This window comes from Phalacrocorax aristotelis, chromosome 13, assembly GCF_949628215.1.
Source record: "Phalacrocorax aristotelis chromosome 13, bGulAri2.1, whole genome shotgun sequence".
NCBI classification, from domain to species: Eukaryota; Metazoa; Chordata; class Aves; order Suliformes; family Phalacrocoracidae; genus Phalacrocorax; species Phalacrocorax aristotelis.
In genome coordinates, this window is record NC_134288.1 from 15,619,788 (window position 1) to 15,638,608 (window position 18,821).

General features: G+C 45.4%; 1 protein-coding gene across 2 annotated transcripts in view; it reads right to left on the reverse strand.

The window, feature by feature from the left end:
* Positions 1-18,426: 18,426 nt before the first annotated feature.
* Positions 18,427-18,821, reverse strand: part of RTF2 (replication termination factor 2) — a 55,760-nt gene continuing 55,365 nt past the window's right edge. For both annotated transcript variants that reach the window (XM_075108974.1, XM_075108972.1), the window contains one exon: positions 18,427-18,761. In XM_075108974.1, coding sequence (XP_074965075.1) covers positions 18,577-18,761 — 185 coding nt within the window. In that variant the 3' untranslated portion in view covers positions 18,427-18,576. The remainder of the gene's footprint in view (positions 18,762-18,821) is intronic.

The following is an 18,821-nucleotide window of genomic DNA, read 5'->3' on the forward strand; positions in this document are numbered from 1 at the left end:
AGATGTGATCTGGGAGCTCCAGGAGCCCTTGCAGCACCTGACACACCAATTCCCTACCGGAGCACACACACTGGCTCCTGCAGAGCAATGGCTGGCGGCCTCCCAAGCCCGCTGACACATCAGGCCAGTTCAGAGCAGGCACAGAGAAAGCTCCGGTCTCTGCAGACATGCCCAAAGGGTCTTGCTCAACACAGGAAGGCTGTGATAGCAAGGAGGTGATGCTGGCTGTGCAGAGGCCGGGGCTGCAACCACAGCCTCATCCCATCCCTCGGACACGGAAAGTCCCTGGGCGGAGGCTGAGGGCTGTATCACCCTGTTTAAGCTCTGCAAGTGGGGTTGTGGCACACAGCTCCCCACGCACACACCTCACCGGTGGGACCGGACCGTGCCAGAGACCTTTAGGCTCCAGTCTCAGGACAGTCTACCTGAAGCATGCAATTGATGCTCCTTGTAATTTTACCAGAGCTGGTGCCATTGCAAATGCCATTCTTATCTACCTAAGTACAGATCCTCTCTCGAATTGTTAACAATGTCATGTAGCAATTTGTTACATCAGCTCATTAAGTTTTTTAATGTATCTATGTTAATAGGAACATAAATATGGAAATCTTAATTTCAAACCTGTTTCTGAAAGCATTAGCTGGGAAACTAGTCTGAGAAAAAGCAAACATGACCCAGGAATACCCAGGGATTCATTCAGGGTTTAGGTATCGCCGTGACGGATAGAGCAGGACTGTCAGGATGCCAGAGTTGCGCTCCTCACTGATCAGCTCTGCGACCCTTTAAAAGCACACTCTTAACAGAAAAACTTCAGTTACTTTGCGCCGTTCTTCCTCTCCTTAGCTATGCTACAGTGACAGGCTACTTTTTTTCCCATCATTTTTTTCTCTTATTGCAGGTGGATGATTAACACGCATCAAAGGACCCTGGTTCTCCAAAGGAAACAGTGACATTGCAGCCCAAGTATCCCCAAAGAACAAACGTAAAGAGCAAAATGCATTAAAAAGGGTTCAGCTGTATTTCACCCATATTCATTTTCAGCATCATTTTTAGCAGTAAATACTTTTTCAGGTGTATTCGCGTTTGGCTTGACCTCATCGATTTGGTGGTGTAACATGGGAGAACATTTACACACCTCATGACCCTGCCCCGAAAGGAACAGGCCAGTTATGGAGCTCCCAGACCAGGCTCACCTGCTCTGGTCCCTCCACCGCATCTTCACCAGGAGCAGCTGTATAAGCTGTATTCGATGTATAGGCACGTGAGATACGTTTATAGCGCTATTGATACACCACCACAACACTCCCAGTGCCAGCAGAGGCAAGTTAATATTACATTACAATGGTATGAAGTTAGCCGCTCCATATTAATTCTCTGCGTAAGGCTGCACTGCGAGAAGATGCCAAATCCCATCTGAAGGCATCTGGGTGCCAGATGAGCAATTCCATGTCCACGCTGAAGCAAATTCCCTCTGTTGGTTCAATTTTATTACATTTTTTTAAGGGGTCAGTTGGCTGGGGTACTGGCAAAGTGAACACTGGAGCAGCACGAAGCATCGTGCTGGTGTACGTGCTACATCATGTGCTCCATCCCAGCAGAGATAAACACGTCCTTGCACTCCTGATGCTCATCAGATGCCTGATGCTGGACACTGCTTGGATGATTCACTTATAGCAAATGTGGGCTTGGGCTGCTTTTGTGGGCAGCTGAACCAACGTGGCTCACCAGTGTCAAAAGCAGGGAGGGAGGTGGGGTGTGGGGGCTTTCTCTTTCACCCCTTCCTTCTCCCTCCCTTTTCTCAGCTCCCAGCAGCGGGATCCAGCTCTTGGCACTTGTTGGCCCCCTCCACGCATTGCTTTTGTTGTGTGAATTTTCTGCCAGATGAGTGACTTAAAGCAGCCCAAGGAGGACCCCTGCGGAGGCCAGACACCCAGTAGCTCCAGCCCTCAAACCCTGTTACCCTACGGCAGTTTCTGTATTGCTTCTCCATGCCAGCCAGGACGTGAAAATGCACTTCCCTCTCCCATTGCACTCCTCATCAGGTAGAGGGAGGCTGTTCCTAAAACTCTGCTTTTTTAACAAACCTTTCGACGTGCCACAAACACTTTAAAACTCCTCGGACAGGGAGGGTCCCTCATGAAAGATATGTATATATTTTCATATATGTAGGCCACATTATTGGGGGCAGAGTGTCCTGACCGGCTGGGTGAAGGGCTGGGAATTGCTCCTGCTCTCTCACAGCCCCTGCCAGGCTGAGACGACACCTTGGCTCAGCCCAGCCTGGTGTTGATTCAAGCCAAGGATTCATTGTCTGCGACCAGGAATGGTAACAGGGAGGGAATGGGCTGTTCAAGCCCTTTTCATCATTCCCAACTTTTATAAGCTCATTCTGACACCCTGGCATTGCTTGGAAATACCTGTCCTTAAAACCAGCCATTTCTAGCCATTGTATTTGTGAAAAACTTTCTTCTCAGTGTAAGTGAGGCTGGGGGCACCACTCCTGAGCCTGGAGGCCAGAGGGGACACCAGCAGCAGCCCAGGCATGCACCCAGCCTCTGCATCTCACTGCGGGCCTTTCACATGCAAATGCTGCCAAGTGCTGTGCAACCCCCACCCCTCAAAATGGCCATCTTGTGTCATTGGCATCGACTGTGAAATATTTCGAGTTGTTAATTAGGCAATAATGACCAACGGGAAGGGCATTTCCTGGCTGTTAGCTGGAGACTCCTGACCTCGAGGTCAGTATCAGTCACCCAGGAATTATTAAAACGTGGAGGAGGAGGAGAAAAGCAAGCCAAGAAAAGCAAAATCCCTCACCTTTCGAGGTGGCGAGTGCTCCTCTATTGCACAACCCAGCAGGGAAAGGGCAGGTACCTGTGCCTTACCTGCACCCGGGCTCAGGCTGCAGCTCCCTGGGACGTTCTGGTCTCTGCCTCTCTTCCAGCTACTTTCATTTCCCAATTAATCTCTGTGGTCATGAAGAAATGGGACATTAAATATTCAAGGATTATATATATATATTTTTTTAATACGGCTAAAACGTGAAGATGCAATTAGCAATAAACTGGGCTCCTGCTGGGCCTGTATGTACTAATCCCTCCCCACTTCTAAGGGGAAGATTTACACCTACTCTTCTGGTTTAAAATTGGGACCTTTCTCCTATTTAACCGTGGTGCTTGCTCTGCTCTCCCTTACAGGTGGCTGCATTTCAGTACAATGGCTTCTCCGGGTTAATTAAACTAATGTGAATTACTGTATTTCCTAAGGGGTGACCATATGAAATACTGCGTTTGAGTTTCTACAGAGAGAAGCACCCGAGTGCAAACTACCTCTGGTTAGAGGGCTGCCAGCAACGCATGAACCTCTGCAGCCTGGCCCTGGGCCAGAACTTGCGGGCCACGTCTGAAGGACAAGCAGCAACAAAAATGAACATCCCCATGCCCTACTTATCTGCACAGGATCTGGCAAATGACCACCACTCCAAATATACTTAGAAGCGAATGAAGAGCCAGAAGGGAGCAAAGAACCAGTCAAACTGACACGGGGTGGGAACCCCTCTCTTTTGCTCGCAGGGAGGATGCTGTGGCTGCCTGGGAGGTGGCCCAGTCACTTGTACCGGGACCTGACTCACCAGCTCATACAGCAGCAAAGGGCCCGACACTACGCTGGGGGACTCGCCCTCCCTCCTCCATATCCTGCATACATTTCTTCAAATTTTCCTAGGCGAATCCCCTTATGATCGTAAATGCAGACAGACAGCAACAATAACAGAAATAAGTTTATGAGAATGTGTGCAGTTGTTGAAGGCAGGGCTGCTGCAGCTGTTTGCTCACGTACGGAGTTGTCCAGAAAGGTTGGCCGACTCCTGGGGACCTCCACAGGTGACCGCCCTGGAACCTCTTCAGGCTGGGAGTAGTAAGTGGTCACACACAGGCTATTAAGGACTAGATGGGATGCTTTAAATTCACATCCTTAACCCAAAGTAGCTTCCACGGTCAAGATTAGCTTTTAGCTAAAGAAACAGTGGGAAGATAATAATATAGAGGAAATTGTCAGGTTCAGAGCTTTGAATGTTCAGACTTGGAGGGAAAAAAAAATTACCTAAAAGCTTAGCCCGAAGTTTGCAGTCTTCTTTTGTTGACCTATCCTTGACAGATCTGCAAATAGGCAAGGATTACTGCACCTTGCTAGAAGCAGGTAGAGTTGAGCTGCACAGAAATTCCAGCCTCAGCAGCCTTGGTGAGACGATGACGACCCATGGATCCTGCAGCACTGTCCGTTTTGGCTGCAGCCTTAGCTGCAACACTTCTGAACCTTATCCCTGCTCCCAAACCAAGCTATGGTCCTGGACAAAGAGGTACGAATGCAGAGAAAGCCTCAGCTCATTACAAAAGTAGTGGGTTAGCACTGGGTACCGCAGCTGCTCCCTACCTGTGGACAACTGGACAACACTCCCCAGAATGTTTCCCACCAGCGACTAGCCGAAAATAATATTGAAAAATTAACCCATTTAAGCAAACAGATTTTTTTACATAGTATTTCCTATTCCTTTTCACCTGAGGGATGCTCTGAACAGCCCTGTTTAATACACACCATATCCAAATGATCTGTTGGATCATCTCACCTGGATGCGGGCGCGAGTCAGGGTGTTCCTCTCCTTTCCTGTCCAGCTTCGTCTCCCATTCCCAGAAAAAGCAGGTAAGTCCTGTTATCCTGTCTGGTGACACCTGATTATTTACTGTGATTTTTCAAGCCATCCATACACGATATGTTGGCCCCAGAAGTACTAGAATATGAGTGGCTTTTCTGGAACACTTCTGGGGGACCATAATTCACTCACTTTTTTTCCCCGGGTGATATTATTCCCTTGGGTGGGTGTGTTAAACCAGCAACACCAGCAGGAGAATGAAAGGACCTGTTATACTCTGGTGCAAGGAGGTTTCCCATTCTTTATGAGGAGCATAAAGCCCTTGAAACTTATTAGGAATCACACAAAGCAGGATTTATGTGCAGCCCAGATTGATGAGCTATGTTATGCTACCTTTTAAAAAAAAGACAAAGCGATCCACACCCAGCACAAATCAGGGGAATAAAGGCTTTTAACAGACAGTTGCTGCTTGTGAATTCTTTAAAAAAAAATATTCAATCCTGTCTCTACCAACGGTTGGTGAGGAATTTACAAACGTCCTAATCCCCCTCTAATCCTTTAAAACGCCGAGCTGTGATCGCACATGCTGTTTTGTGATTATGTGTCTTCAAGGGCTTGTTTAGATACTTATTAAGAGATACCAACTCATTTTTGTCACAGAAAGCCAAAATTGCTTGATATGTTTTTGTTGCACTTTACATCCTTCTGAAAAGAAACGTCAGGTCTGCTTGGAAAGGCGAGCCTTCCCCATCCTGCCCCGTGCCGCTGCCACAGCTTTCAGGGACAACCAGGGGCTCTTCTCCATGGGGGAGGCCACGTACTTCAGGTTTGTTGGAGATGCAAGCAGAGAAATGCTCCTCTCCTTGCTCTCTGCCTCAGCCTCCTCCCCTTTGTGAGTGGGGATAGCAAGGGCTCATCTCATTCTTAAAAAAACTTTAGGATCCACAAAGAAAAAGCTCTAGAGAAAGGCACGGCGTGTTATTACATTGGTGGTGCCTTTAGCGAGCGCTTAATGGAGACTATGGCTGGCTTAAGTTGTGTGTGATATTTCTGCGTGCACAGATAACCAGGGCAGAACCGACTCTTAACTGCTCATATGTGTTTAATTAGAGCTGCATTTTTAATCCTTTTAATTTGTATCTCTTTCTTAATAACCTCAGCTTGGCAAAGGTTGAAAAGGAATAACTTTCATTTGAATATTGGGTAAAACTTGGTAACAGCAGAACAGATTGTTTAGCAAAAAGGTTACAGCATGTTCCTTAAAGACTATGGGTAACAGTTTGGCTCCATTAAACCCTGTAGCTGGCTAAGCCTAGGTTTCCATCCTTTGAAAATCATTTCAGACAAGCTTAATAAAAATACACTGGAACCCAGTATATCAGCCAAGCTTGCTATGGGAAGTTTAACTCTATCAGCGGGGTGTTATTTGCCTGTAATCTCAAGGCAAGCAATATCACAGCAACATCGATTAGTTTTTGCAGCACAGTTCTGAAATCCTAATGCAATCGTGTTATAAATTCATATTTAACTTTTGGCCAAAAGGGGGAAAAGTCATTGCAGACTATTGCAATACCTGCTGATGAAACACCCTCAGAGGTTAAAAAAAACCAAACCAAACCAAACCAAAACAAACTTACAGGAATGCTCCAAGCTGAATTAGAGAAAATAGTTTCAATAATCTCCAAATCTTGAACTCAGAGCTAATAGAGAGGAACGAACCTATTTCACAAGCACTTGCTGCTTTGTTTCAGACAAATTTGAAACTTCGTTTCAAAGAAAGGACTTGTCATTAAATACAGCGTAACTTTAAGAGAAAAGCAGATAAAAATCAGCAAGTTTTAGTTGTAAATACTATCATGAATTTTACCCAACATACTGATGGACCTCAGCCCCTGCCAATACCGTAGGAAGGCAGGCCAGGTTCCTCAGCCGGAGAGCTTTGGTTTAGAAGAAACAAGGCAAAGAGACCACGTAAAACCGCAGCGACTTCCAAAGTGGCATTTCGGATGTATCGCGTGGCCTAATCTGGTTCTTGACAGTTTTGCTGTGCCATCAAAATCCAACATTTTGGTGTTACCAGTGACCACACTGGAGAATCGCCTGCGCCCCGCAGATGACAACTGTCCAAACTCCACCGAGAACACCCAAGCAGGTATGTGCTGGGTTTGGTCTATTGGACTAACTACTAATGGAGGCCAGTTCTCAGCATGTTTAATTTTGGTGATCTCCAGACACTTTCCAGAAGATGCTAGGGTTCACCATAGAGTGAATAGAAGTTTATTTTTCTTTATCATGCTCAGCGCAGGAATCTCCAGAGGCTGCTGTAGCTGGCTGGAAAGCAGCAGCGTAGATTGAAAAACGGCCAAGAGTAAAAGCAATGACTTAATTTGTGCTGTGGCAAATCGCAGCATCCTTATCCTCAGGACAACTATCACACCGACAGCAGCAATGCAAGCTTACAAATAACCTCGTTTTTCATTTCTAAAGATGTAAGAAGGTAGCCCGGTTCATAGACAACCCGCAACCCAAGTCGCTGAGCGCTTGGTGATCACTGAAGCTGCTCGCCGCTCCTTCTCTTTTCATACGATTCAGTCTGAATTCGTGTTCCAGATGCAGAAGGCTCACTATTACTTTCCGACAGCATTCCTTCCCCTGCGAGTGCTGATGCCTATACTTAAATTAAATATAAAGGCATGTCTCTGCATGAAACTTGTTGCAGCTGTTGCATATCTGCATTAAGTGATCTTCAAGAGTCGTCATGCGAGCAGCGTCTCTGCACCACTTTGATTCTCTCTGACTGCTCCAATTTTGCCTCGGATTGTTGTGGCCACAAAGCACTGGGATGTTTTGAAATCAATAATCGGTGCTCTGGTCAAACTTCTTGCTCAACATCGCTCCATGTCTGTGCCATCCGTGTTTGATGGGGTATTTCATGCTGGGTATTATATGATACTTCCCAGAAGGCATCAGAGTTCTCAGACGAAATTATATAGTTTTCATAATTCCTTTTGTTCATCTCATCACTCAGCTGTTTTCTTATGGACCATTTTCCGACACTGTTGAAGAGCGAGGCTAATCCTTGTGATCACGAAATGCCACCATCCTAGAGAGGCACACAAAGTTTACCACACCAGCGGAGGGTTGCAATGCCTTTGTGCAGAGGGTTATAGGGCTATTGATCCTTGCAAACACCCTGCTTCCACTTCTGCTGGGAAAAAGCTAACTCATGTGACACAGAGTTCTGCTGTCAAGGAGAACGTTTTATCAAAGACATTAATCTCAGAGGGGGATTTTCACAATAAGACGTACTGCTACAACACGGATAGGGGCTGGGCCACGGAATGTACTTTCTGAGGAGGTAGCAGGCGGTATAATCCCATCTGATGTCCTTGCATCGGGGCGCAAAAGAGCGTGACAGACACAGCACCTTCAACATTACACATTTGCATGTGCGGGGGCTCAGAGCTGTGCTCTCCATGTCCAAGTACAGGTGGCGGTATTTGTCTGATCCTTCTGGAGCGCAACAGCGAAGGATTTCATTATTCTGGTTGCTTGGCAGTGGAGAAGCAGTCCGTCTCTGGCACAGCTGCACGGACAAGCGTGTCCCCAAGAGACGCATCCGGCGCAGAGATAAACCGACAGCGACGCGGGCTGTCCTCCGTCACACCAGCAGTTGCTCCTAAGGACGACCCGTTCTGCTTTTCAGCTTTTCCACTGTACTTCCAAAATCTGTACTGCAGCTACCTACCCTTGTCAGTGATATGAATTCTTTCAATACCTACCTGCCTTGAATTCCTTTTCTAGCAATATTATCTAGCCTAGGGTTCAAACCAACGTTGTCAGCTACACCTGAGTCAGAGCACGATGGCAGCTGTTAGGGTAGAAACATGAGAGGATGCCATCTACTCACTTGCCCAGCCAACAGTGCTAAAACAGTGTTTCTTAGGGATTTTTTGTTTGGGTTTTTGTTGTTGTTGGTTGTTTGTTTTTTTTTTTTTTTTAAGTACCTCAGTGCTGAGTGCTGGAACTCCTCACAGACACAGCCTGGCTTCTCCTGGTAACAGCAAATTCTCCAAACTTCCCAAAGCTTGACCTGGAACTGCCCTGACTGTGCAGCACCTCTACCAGAGCTGCAAGTGCTCCTGTCTCCGAGAGAGACACACACATACTCCTACTTTACTGCTAAATCCACAGCACCAAGGCCCATTTCCAAAGCAGACTGCTAATGTGTACTCAAACACAAGAGGGTTCACATCAAGCATTGCTTCCAGATGCAAATGCCTTTGGTTTGAGTGAACACAAAACAACCTCCAACGATGGGAATGGAAGCTAATCACCACCGGCTGTGAGAGGTATGGGCAGTCCCAGCAAAAATGCGATCTGCTTTCAGCCGTAACGTGACTTCCACCAGGACAGCAGGCTGCGAGAGCACGCTGTCCCTCCAGGGCTGCGAGCAGAAGGCCATTTGCTCAGATGTCTATGGCCAAGGGAAGATAGAAGCAAAATTTACGGTGCCATGACCGGTCGCATCGTGTGTGGTCAACATGAAGGAACGCTGGAAAAGCAGAGCAAGTGCCTCCCTAACACCCTACTGCCCGCAATGGTCTGAAACCACACGCCGGTGCCAACAGCTTTAGTAGGATGTCAACCTTGCAAGCAAGCCAGATCATTGTGCCATCGTCTCAAAAAATCCTTCTCTGCCTTTGATATGTTAATCCTGCATAAGGCAAATTCTCCCATTAGAATATAGTCCATTCTGGTCTCCGTGCAATCTGCATTATCCAGTTCAAAGTTAAATTAAAAATCCCAACCTGTGTGAATGTTGCAATCACATTATGAAATCTGTAAATCTATTTTTAATGTCTTAATGCCGCTCTAGTCGAACAAGGCAAATAGACTGCTGCATTGCATTTGCTTTACGCTTTTTTAGATTCTCATGCACTAGTTAAATATTCACTCTGCAGCGTTTGCATTTCCAGTACTGCAAGACCCTAAAATAGAAGACAAGTTTTTCTTTCCCTCTTTTGTTTTTAAAATTCCAGCTAGGGGCAACTCGACTTGGTGATCTCTCCAAATCAAATGCTGAATCCTAAAGATTGCAAGGAGAGCTGCTGAAAATGTTTCAATATAATACAGGTGCCAGAAAAAAAAAGATCTAAATCCCAAACACGTAGTGGTTTTAGGGGGCAAAGGAACAAAATATTTTATTTCATTTCAAATTTAAGACACACTAAATGATAATTCTGTGAGTAGTTTGGTTTTAAGATGGAAAACATTTGAACATAGCTGGAACGACTCAAGGATTGGGCCCAGCCCAACGATCCCAAATCAATATTTTACAGACCATTACTTCGGGGAGTAGTTTATGCTTTTCATTCTGATCTGGAATGGAAACGAGCTCTGAAGCGCTTGAATTTTCTGTGGAACAAACCCTCTGTTTTCTGACCAACTGTCTTTGAAAAATCAGTGTATTAAGCAGACAAATAAATCCTGCTGTTTTCACTTGAGAGTCACCCTATTAAAAGCCAGGCACTGTCTCTCCACTGCCTTCTCTAGAGAGGTTTTCCCCTTTTTGCAGTCCATCTCTTTCCTACGGTCAGTATTTCTTCACTCATGACTACGATGCATTCCCCAAAATTAGGAGCTTACAAACTACATACGTACAAAAACAACTGAGGAAGAAGGAAAGGACGACAGAGGCATCGGATTTGTCCTGGGATCACCGATTCTCCAGGGGAGACGCTACAGCGAGCTGCCGTGCGCCCCGGATCACGCACAGCACCTCCTTCTGCACCCCGGGCCCCTGCGCGATGCCGCAGCATCACCTGCTCATCGTGCCAGGGGGTTAGTGCGCTGCTCCTTGGGTGGCAGCAGGGAAAGCTTTCGCAAGGCTGCTGTTACCTAGAGTTGTTTATTAAGCTGGAAAAACAGAGACGACTCGCAGCACGGTTAGGGAGTTTCAGAAACTTTGGGCAGCAGAGAGAGCGAACGAGAACGTTTCGAAGGGATGAAGTTCAGCTTGGGGTCGGTGACCCGGGGCTCTGCTCCCACCCGGGGCTGGGCTGTCCTGCCTCTGCCCTGCCCAGCTTCTCTGCTCCGGCCGCGGGGAATGCCCGGGCTGGCCCCCCGCCGCTCTCTGGGCCGGACTTCTGGTGCCACCGCATGGCTGCCGTGGCCAAGTGCAGCTCCCCGCCAGGCGCTGCCGTGCTTTGGCGCAAAGCCAAAAGGTCTGAAAGGACTAGAGGAGAGTTTGGTGACCCAACCTACTGCGGATTCAAGCTCAGCGACTCGGGGGACTTCGATTCGAAGAGGCATTTTACAGCACCCTGCTCTTCCCAGCCGGGGATGCTACAGATGCACCTCCGCCCGCTGCCTCGGCGCCTTCACCCGGAGCACACCCGCAGGTACCTTGGCAGGTAGTTGGGGTGTGCGTGTGACTAAATCTTCACCCATTCGATCAAATTCTGACTTTCTTATTTTTTTTCCCCGGCGGTTTTTAAAGACAGGAGCGCTGGGATGGTTCTGCCTCTCGCCCTCGCCTTGCGCAGCTGGCGGCAGCCGCTGCAGCCAGTCCGACGGGTATGTTTGAGACTTTAATGATTCCTTAAAGAATGGAAACATGCAAACCAAATGAGCTATGAGTAGCTTAAATCTCAATGGGGAAGTAAATGGCTACAGCTTAAGAGATCCAACCAGCCCAGCATGCCCGCTGCTGACCACAATTCAAATGCAAGCAGATTCTGTTTCACTGAATTAAACAAAAGTCCTTGTTCAAATATTAGGAAAACCAAGAAAAAAAAACGTTCTTGGAGAAACAAATCCTGCTGTGCTGGATCAGCTCCATGGACTAATCCGGGATTCTGTCCCAGGAGCCACCAGCACCAAGTAACTCTGGGAAAGGTGCAAGATACGGACACCTCATCTTGCCTCCGAACCGCAGGGATGCCAAGAGTTGAGGGAAACACAATAAATATCTAAGAACTAGGCAGTCTTAAGTGGACACCACAAAAGATTAGAATTCAATTCCATAAGCTTGGACGAACGATGCTGTTTTAACAACTGAGTTTTCATCTTTGTTAGTGTAAGTTATTGGTCTCAGCCAGATCCCAGCGGGGAGGAGAGCTGGCTTCAAAGGACAGTAACGGGCTTACTAAAAATACGTGTAATCACGCTAGGAATACCATGTTCTCCCAAGGAATGTATAATGCGAGGCCCGGCTGGCAGCTGCTGCTGGAGCAGGCGGGTGGGAGCTGGGACAGGGCAGTCAGGGCGCTGGACATCGAAGGGGAATCGTGGGGGGTGGAAGAGCATGGGCAGGTTTTGCGGTTGGCCTGGGCCGGTGCAAATAATCATTGCCATTCATAAACATAAGAGTCAAGTATTCCCACCCCCCCATCGCCATTTAAGAAGTATCTGACCTAATTATTACTATCCCTGTTGTGTAAATTCAGCACTTTGTCAGTCTGAATAAATGTACATTAGCCTTAACATGAGCTAAACAAGTTTAAACAACGAAGGAAGCTTTGTAAAGCTCCCTTGCTTTTTAACTTATTTGACACCACACTAAAGAGCCCATTTAGACTGAAGAGTTCAGCACATTTTGGGACCCATTAAATACCCAGGTTAAAACTAGATATTCCCTTTTTCTTTTTTTAATTTGTCCTACCTGGTTGCTAAAGTCAGCATAATTGAGCAATAAGCTGCTTTGCATTTCTTTAGCTTTGTAGGCAAGTTGAGGAGAGCTACGCCCATCCCATTGGATGTCCTTCCAATGCTAATGCGCCAAACCCCACTTATCACTGCGCAGCGGATACTGAGTGAGTCCTCAGAATTACTTTTAATTAAAAAAAAGAGGAAACTCATGGCATAAAAATATGACATTCATGACTATTAGGCAAACTTAGACTGTCAAATTGTTTCTATTTTAGGCTAAAAACATATTTCCAGAGACAAGTCAGCCTTTGACAGCCCAAGGGAAAACATCCTTTCTCGTCTGTTTGCAAATTGCACTGTACCCTGATACGGACATCTGCCGTACTCCAACTGTAATAATTAAGTCTTAAGACATCCTCACACAGTGGGGAAATAACTTAAATGGGACAGAAGGGAGGGAAGGGTTGGACATCCACCCAAGATCACAGAAGGAAGAGGGAAACACCTTCTTACCAGTAACATGGAAAGAGATTGAACATCTTCACGTTCTCCACTGCGGATACAACTCTGCTCTTTAAGAACTGCCACACAGGGAGCAAAGTAAGTAATCCGCACAGTGACACGCTATGAGCCCGTCCTGACCCAAACTGCCGTCAAATTCAGGGCCTGGCCTGGAAGATGAAGTTCAGCTGGGTGCGGCGGCCTCTCCGGCTGTGGAACAACTGCACATCAGCCCCAAAGGGCAAACAGGGCTGCAAACCCAGAGCATCGATCACCCCAAGCCATCCCTGTTCCCTGCTCGCCTGGTCATCGTCAAGCAACGCACCGTCTGATTTCTGTAGGCAGCAGAAATGGAGGCGGCAAATGAGAAGGAACAAGGGACAAACTGGGTGGAACAAAGCAGTGGTGTGGCCTGACAGATGAATGCTTCTTCAAGGGGAAGGGGTTGTTTTTCACTAACTCACACCCTTAACTTTTGAGAAAACCTCTTAGGGGCATCACAAATGCTACACAAAGGTTGAGTTCTGCTGGATGCGTTCCAAAGAGCTGGTAGGGCAACATTTTAGAAAGAGAATTTCATTTTACTCAAGGTCACGGTGAAACTGGTTCTTCCCTGAAACAGATCCGTGGTCAACCTGCAAACTGAATTCTGTCACTGACCTGTAAGCGATATTTTAATCCACATGAAGTTAAATGCTCGACAAACCACAGCTATGAAATCGTTAGCAGCACCTCCACAGTAAACGGGCAGTTGGATGGATACTTAGGTTAAAAACCTGCTCTTACAGGCAGAATTCCCCCCAACTGCAGATGGATCAGGATTCCATCCCTCTTGCTCATTTTGAAGGTGGGCAAAGTTTAAAATCACACAAAAAAACCCCAACTCAATTATAATTTCTAACTGTCAGGAAGGAATTATATCGGTTCCATCTTACAGAAGGAAATCGGCGCTGTCTAGCATTAATCAGTTCCACATTTGTGAAGCCTTCCAACAAAACACTTTTTGTCTATGATTTGTACTCATCTTAGGACATACTGATTTCAGACCCTCTGTGGCTTGTAACGTATAAACAGCCCTTTCATTTTTAAATGCAACTAAGAAACTATTTGGCAGGGCCACCGCAGTTCTGAATCTTGAGCAAAACATACCAACTGCAACTGGCGTCTAGGCTGCGAAGCCAGCAAGACAGGACACCGAGACAATCGGGTTCCTTCAGTTTAGCTAAGAATAGGACATGAATAAGAAATATTTTAATCTAACAAGGATCATGTTTTAAAGGCAACTTTAAGCTTTTTTTTGGTCAATTTGACAGGCATGTGATGATCTCATGGCATGGAAGTTGGAGACCGAAGCAGAGAGATTCCGAGATTCTAACAAAATCTCCCAACCAGCTTAGCAAACCACACGCATTTTCCCACTGTACGCCTCTCAAACTTTATTCCCGTTAGAAGGAAGATAGTTTTATGATAACTTCTAAAAAAACAGTAAAAGGAAATAAAATTTAACATACCCTTACAGAATGAACTCTGTCCCTGGAAGCTTACTATTCACTAGCTACGGAGTTTTATCAGCAGGATGTCACTAAATTCCGGTCTTTCCAGAACAGATACGACACGATCCTCCCTGCAGCTCTGCCTTCCCGATGGCTGTTGGGGACGCTGCTTTTTGTCTGAAGGATTTTAGTCTAGTTTTGTAGACTCAGGGCTGCTACACCCCCCCTTTTGTCAGCAACATTATAAACCAATGTTTAATTTCAACTAAGATTCACAGAGATATAAAAGCCCTGAAGGCATGGCGTTCTTAGAGGTTTTGTTGAAAAAAGATGGCTGGAGAGACAAGACCTCCAACCGCAACACCCTTACAGAGGGACAGGCTGCAGAGCTCGTCCGTGACCTGCCAACAGGCCGATTAGCTCATTCTTCCAGCCTAACTGCTAGTAAAAACACATGGGAAGGAGTCGATGGTGTTGGCAATATGGCGAGGTCAGGAGATGCGCCAAGAATGGAGGTACCAGAGGTTAGGGAGTAAAGGAGGAAAGGCACCTTCTACTGCGGTGTGCAGGAGCCAGGAAAAGAGCAATCCAACCCCAAACCCACCTTTGTCAGCTCCAGCAGCTTAGGCATACAAGGTTCAAGGCGTGCAAGGGTCACTGTCCTCCACAAAGACAAAACGCCACAGCGCCGCCGCCTCCGGTTCCCTTCGCAGGTCAGCACATGGCACAGGCGAGCATGAGTTGGTTCGTCGGCTGCAGGAGGGCATCGAGGCTGCTCCACGGCGTCCCCCCAGGCCAGACGCTGTCAGGAATTGTCGGGGACAAGGGGAAAAGGTAGTTTTTGCACGTCCTGCCAAACAGCGTGAAACATCACATCCGAGCTGGTGGGACTGGGGAGTCAAGCTGCCGTGCTGAACCCCGACACCAGGCCGATCTACGCTGAGTCTGCAGGTCTGAACACCCTCAGGTTTTCTGTTTTGGAGGTACCAATATCAAAAGGACTGTATGCTCTGCAAGTGTGCAGAAAGACAGACAGTCCACAGGGCTGTAAATCAGCAAATACAGGCTTTACAGTCCCTTTTCACTAGTGCTTATCTGGGCCAGGTTTCACAATCAACATTTGATTATTGGCTAAGTGAAGGAAATCATCGAATTTCAGTCCAGTTCCCAGTGGGCAGGTTCCACATCACCAAAAAAAAAAAATCCCCCTATTATACAACTGACACTAACTGGATCCTTTTTAAGCTCTTCAGAAGAGAGGCCGAGGCTTGAACATCATGGAAACAGAACTAACTGTTCTGTGAACTCCCCCAGAACACAGACACATGGATGCTGCGGGAGACCTATGCAGCATCTCAGAAAATACAGGTTTCAGATTCTAAGACTTCTGCAGTCTTCAACTTTCACCAACATTCAAATTCACCTACATTAAAAGAAAATTAAATTGCCCTCCCCCACAAAAAGCAAGCCACAACAAAGCAAACATCCTCCAGCAAACTATTTGCTTGAATCTATTAAAACTTGCCAAGTCAACGTTCCAGTCTCAACTGCCTAACCCAGCCTGGCAACAACAGAAGTGTCAGTTTTTTGCTCCTCTATTTTACATTAACAGAAGTCAATTGTGGCGATGAATTGCATCACATGCCAACAATATATCACATTCCTTCACAGCTGTTTTTTGTAAAGGGAAGGAAAAGACCTCATCAGTCACTGACAACACTTCCACAAACCATAAACATTTGAAGAACTCCATCCACAAAGCCGGGATGCTAAACTACCACCCAAAATCCTAACAAAGTGGCACGGCATGAACTATCAAGTCCAGATAATAAACCCGAGTGTACGTGAAGAACAAGTACATCAACAAATCACTGTAGTCATGATCTTACTGTGATAGATGAGCAGGCCAGACTGAAAAAAGAAGTCACTACTATGCCCCAGCGAGCAGGACAGCCTGTTACCAAGTCAGCAGGCTGGACTTCGCCTAACATAGTATCAAGAAAAGGGAAGCAAAACTGCATACTATGTTTTCTCGTACTCTTCAGCTAACTAATAGCTAAATCAAAAGCATTAAGTTAATCCCCTTTAGGATTAATAACTGATTTAAATGGAAGAAAAACGCACTCCTGCAAAACACTATCAGGACTTTAACACATATTGTCGAAACAGAATTAGACTGCAAATAAAGGGCCTCCTATAGTGTATCTTCTAGTGCAGTCACTTCATTATCTGTAACTAGCAAATAATAAAGGATAATAATGAAGAGGTAAAGAATACAGAACAGGGAGAACAAAGCCGATTACTACACATGCATACGAAATGTGGCTGAGTGCTTCCTGGAAGCTCAAGTAAACCTCAAACCGTTTGATGTGATGTATATATGCATTCACATCTTTGGAAGACAAAAATGCTTACCACCATATAAATTCTACAACAAGCCAATTTTTAATTATACCTATAAAAATAATAATAAAATCCTAGCAGTTTTATTCAACATGCTTGAATCATGGAGACCACCTACGCAAATATAAACACAGCATTTGAATCTCCAATTAACTATTGCCAATTATAAATGGGGACACTTTTAAAAATAAATTATGAGGATAATTAATCACTTTCACACACAAAGGTAACAATATAACACCATGCAGTGGTTTTAAAAGCCTCCTACTTTCCGCATTTCTATTCTGGTTAGTTTGTGCCAAGATTATAAAAGCGTAGTTTAATTTTAAAAGAGGAAGAGAAGACGGTGAAAAGCTTCCATCCCTCCCTCTGGTCATTTCATGTAGATATTATTGGATTCAAGTATTCAGCCACTAAATCATTGCTATGCAATATTAACATTTTAAAAAGGATTCCTGTACTTGGGGAAAAAAAAAGTTAAGGATAAAAGGACCAAAGGAAAGCCCATAAAAAGTTATTCTGTTCTGACAAAATAAGCACTTGTATATCTATCTGTTCAACTGAACATCAAACGTTATGGTCATATGACAAGAGCAAATTCTAGTTAAATCAATGTCACAGGGATAAAAGCATAAATATAGCAGCAAAACTCAGTGTCATGCTATTCTGAGCAGCTTTGTGTAACAGGCAATTAACACTCAAATAGTTGCTTGCTGTTAAGAATTTCATTTCAGAAAAGAACACAACGCGCACTACAGACGATGTGAAAGCGGCACATTTCGGTTACCTGCAAAGTGAAAGAGAAGCACTCTCAGAAGCTAACCCCAGCCTCACAGGGCTCCCTCCTCCAGCTGCCGATGGGTTCGACTCCCACGACGCTGGTGCCCAATGGTTTCTCCCTAAAAAACCAGTGCAGATCTGCCTGCTCCTGTTCTGTCACCACCCCTTTTTCTCTCACCCTGCGCAAATGGTCGTATTTTCATGTAAGCTGCTGAATTCAAAATGGCAAATTGCTCCTCAGAGAGGTACACAGAACAGTACTGTTTTAGCAGGAAAGCAAGGAAACTCATTCTTTAGTCCCACTGTATTCTGATCCTCTGAGAAAAGAGAGGAAGCTCAGACCTGATACTTCTAACCTTAAAACACACACCCACAAAGAAAACCCCAAAAACCTTTTTGGGAAGAAAAAACCGCCTTACTGTTACAGGCTCATCTTTATAGATAATGATTTACAAGGGAATACTGTGTTAGTTATCAAAACCAGGCTACAACAATATGTACAAGAAGCAGGTTGTACAAACATTTTCATGATTATGCTTTCATATATTCCATCAAAAGGTAAATTACTTGGAAATACCTACAGAACCTTTAAGAAACATATACTCGTTCTACTGAGGGCCCAGTTAGTTAGTACAAAAGAAAAGCATTATTGCTCTTTTTCTACTGTTAGAAAGTTTTGAAAAGTTTGAGTTTCTGTACTAATACATTGAAAACTATAATTAAAGTTGCGGCAAATATCAATAGAAGAGGAGAGCAGGCAGATCCTTCTACTCTCACTCCTACTACTGAGGACACTAGCTAGCGTGACTAAGAATCATGGCATCCAACTGGGAGAAAAGAAAAAATTTTGGGGCAAATAATCTATTATTTTAGAATGAGGCTGCTGATTCGACATGGATTCTGGTGATCTATTTCTTATTTAACAGAAGCCGCAACTAAAACCAGATCATTAGTTATTCACAAGTTTATAAACAACTTACAAACTGGATAATTGAAGATAACATCGGATTACAACAAAAGTTCTGTATCAGAGTTGTACAGAAAAAGCCTTAGGGAAGGCAAGCGGTAATGAATGTTACAATCAGGCTCATCATTGTTTCAGAAATAGTACGCCGTGTGAGTAATCCAATTGGAACACTCTTCCTTTGAACGTTTTGCTGAGCTGTGTGATGTAAAAATAGATTTGTACGCCTCAGATTTCTCCTCGCTGTCTGCAATGGATCTCTTCGCAGTAGCAGAAGCAGCCTTACCAACTTTCCCTGGTACAGATGAATTTCCGTTATCTGATAGAGAAAAAAGATTTGAATGAAGCACGTGTAACAGCTTACCATTGATAAAAGTAT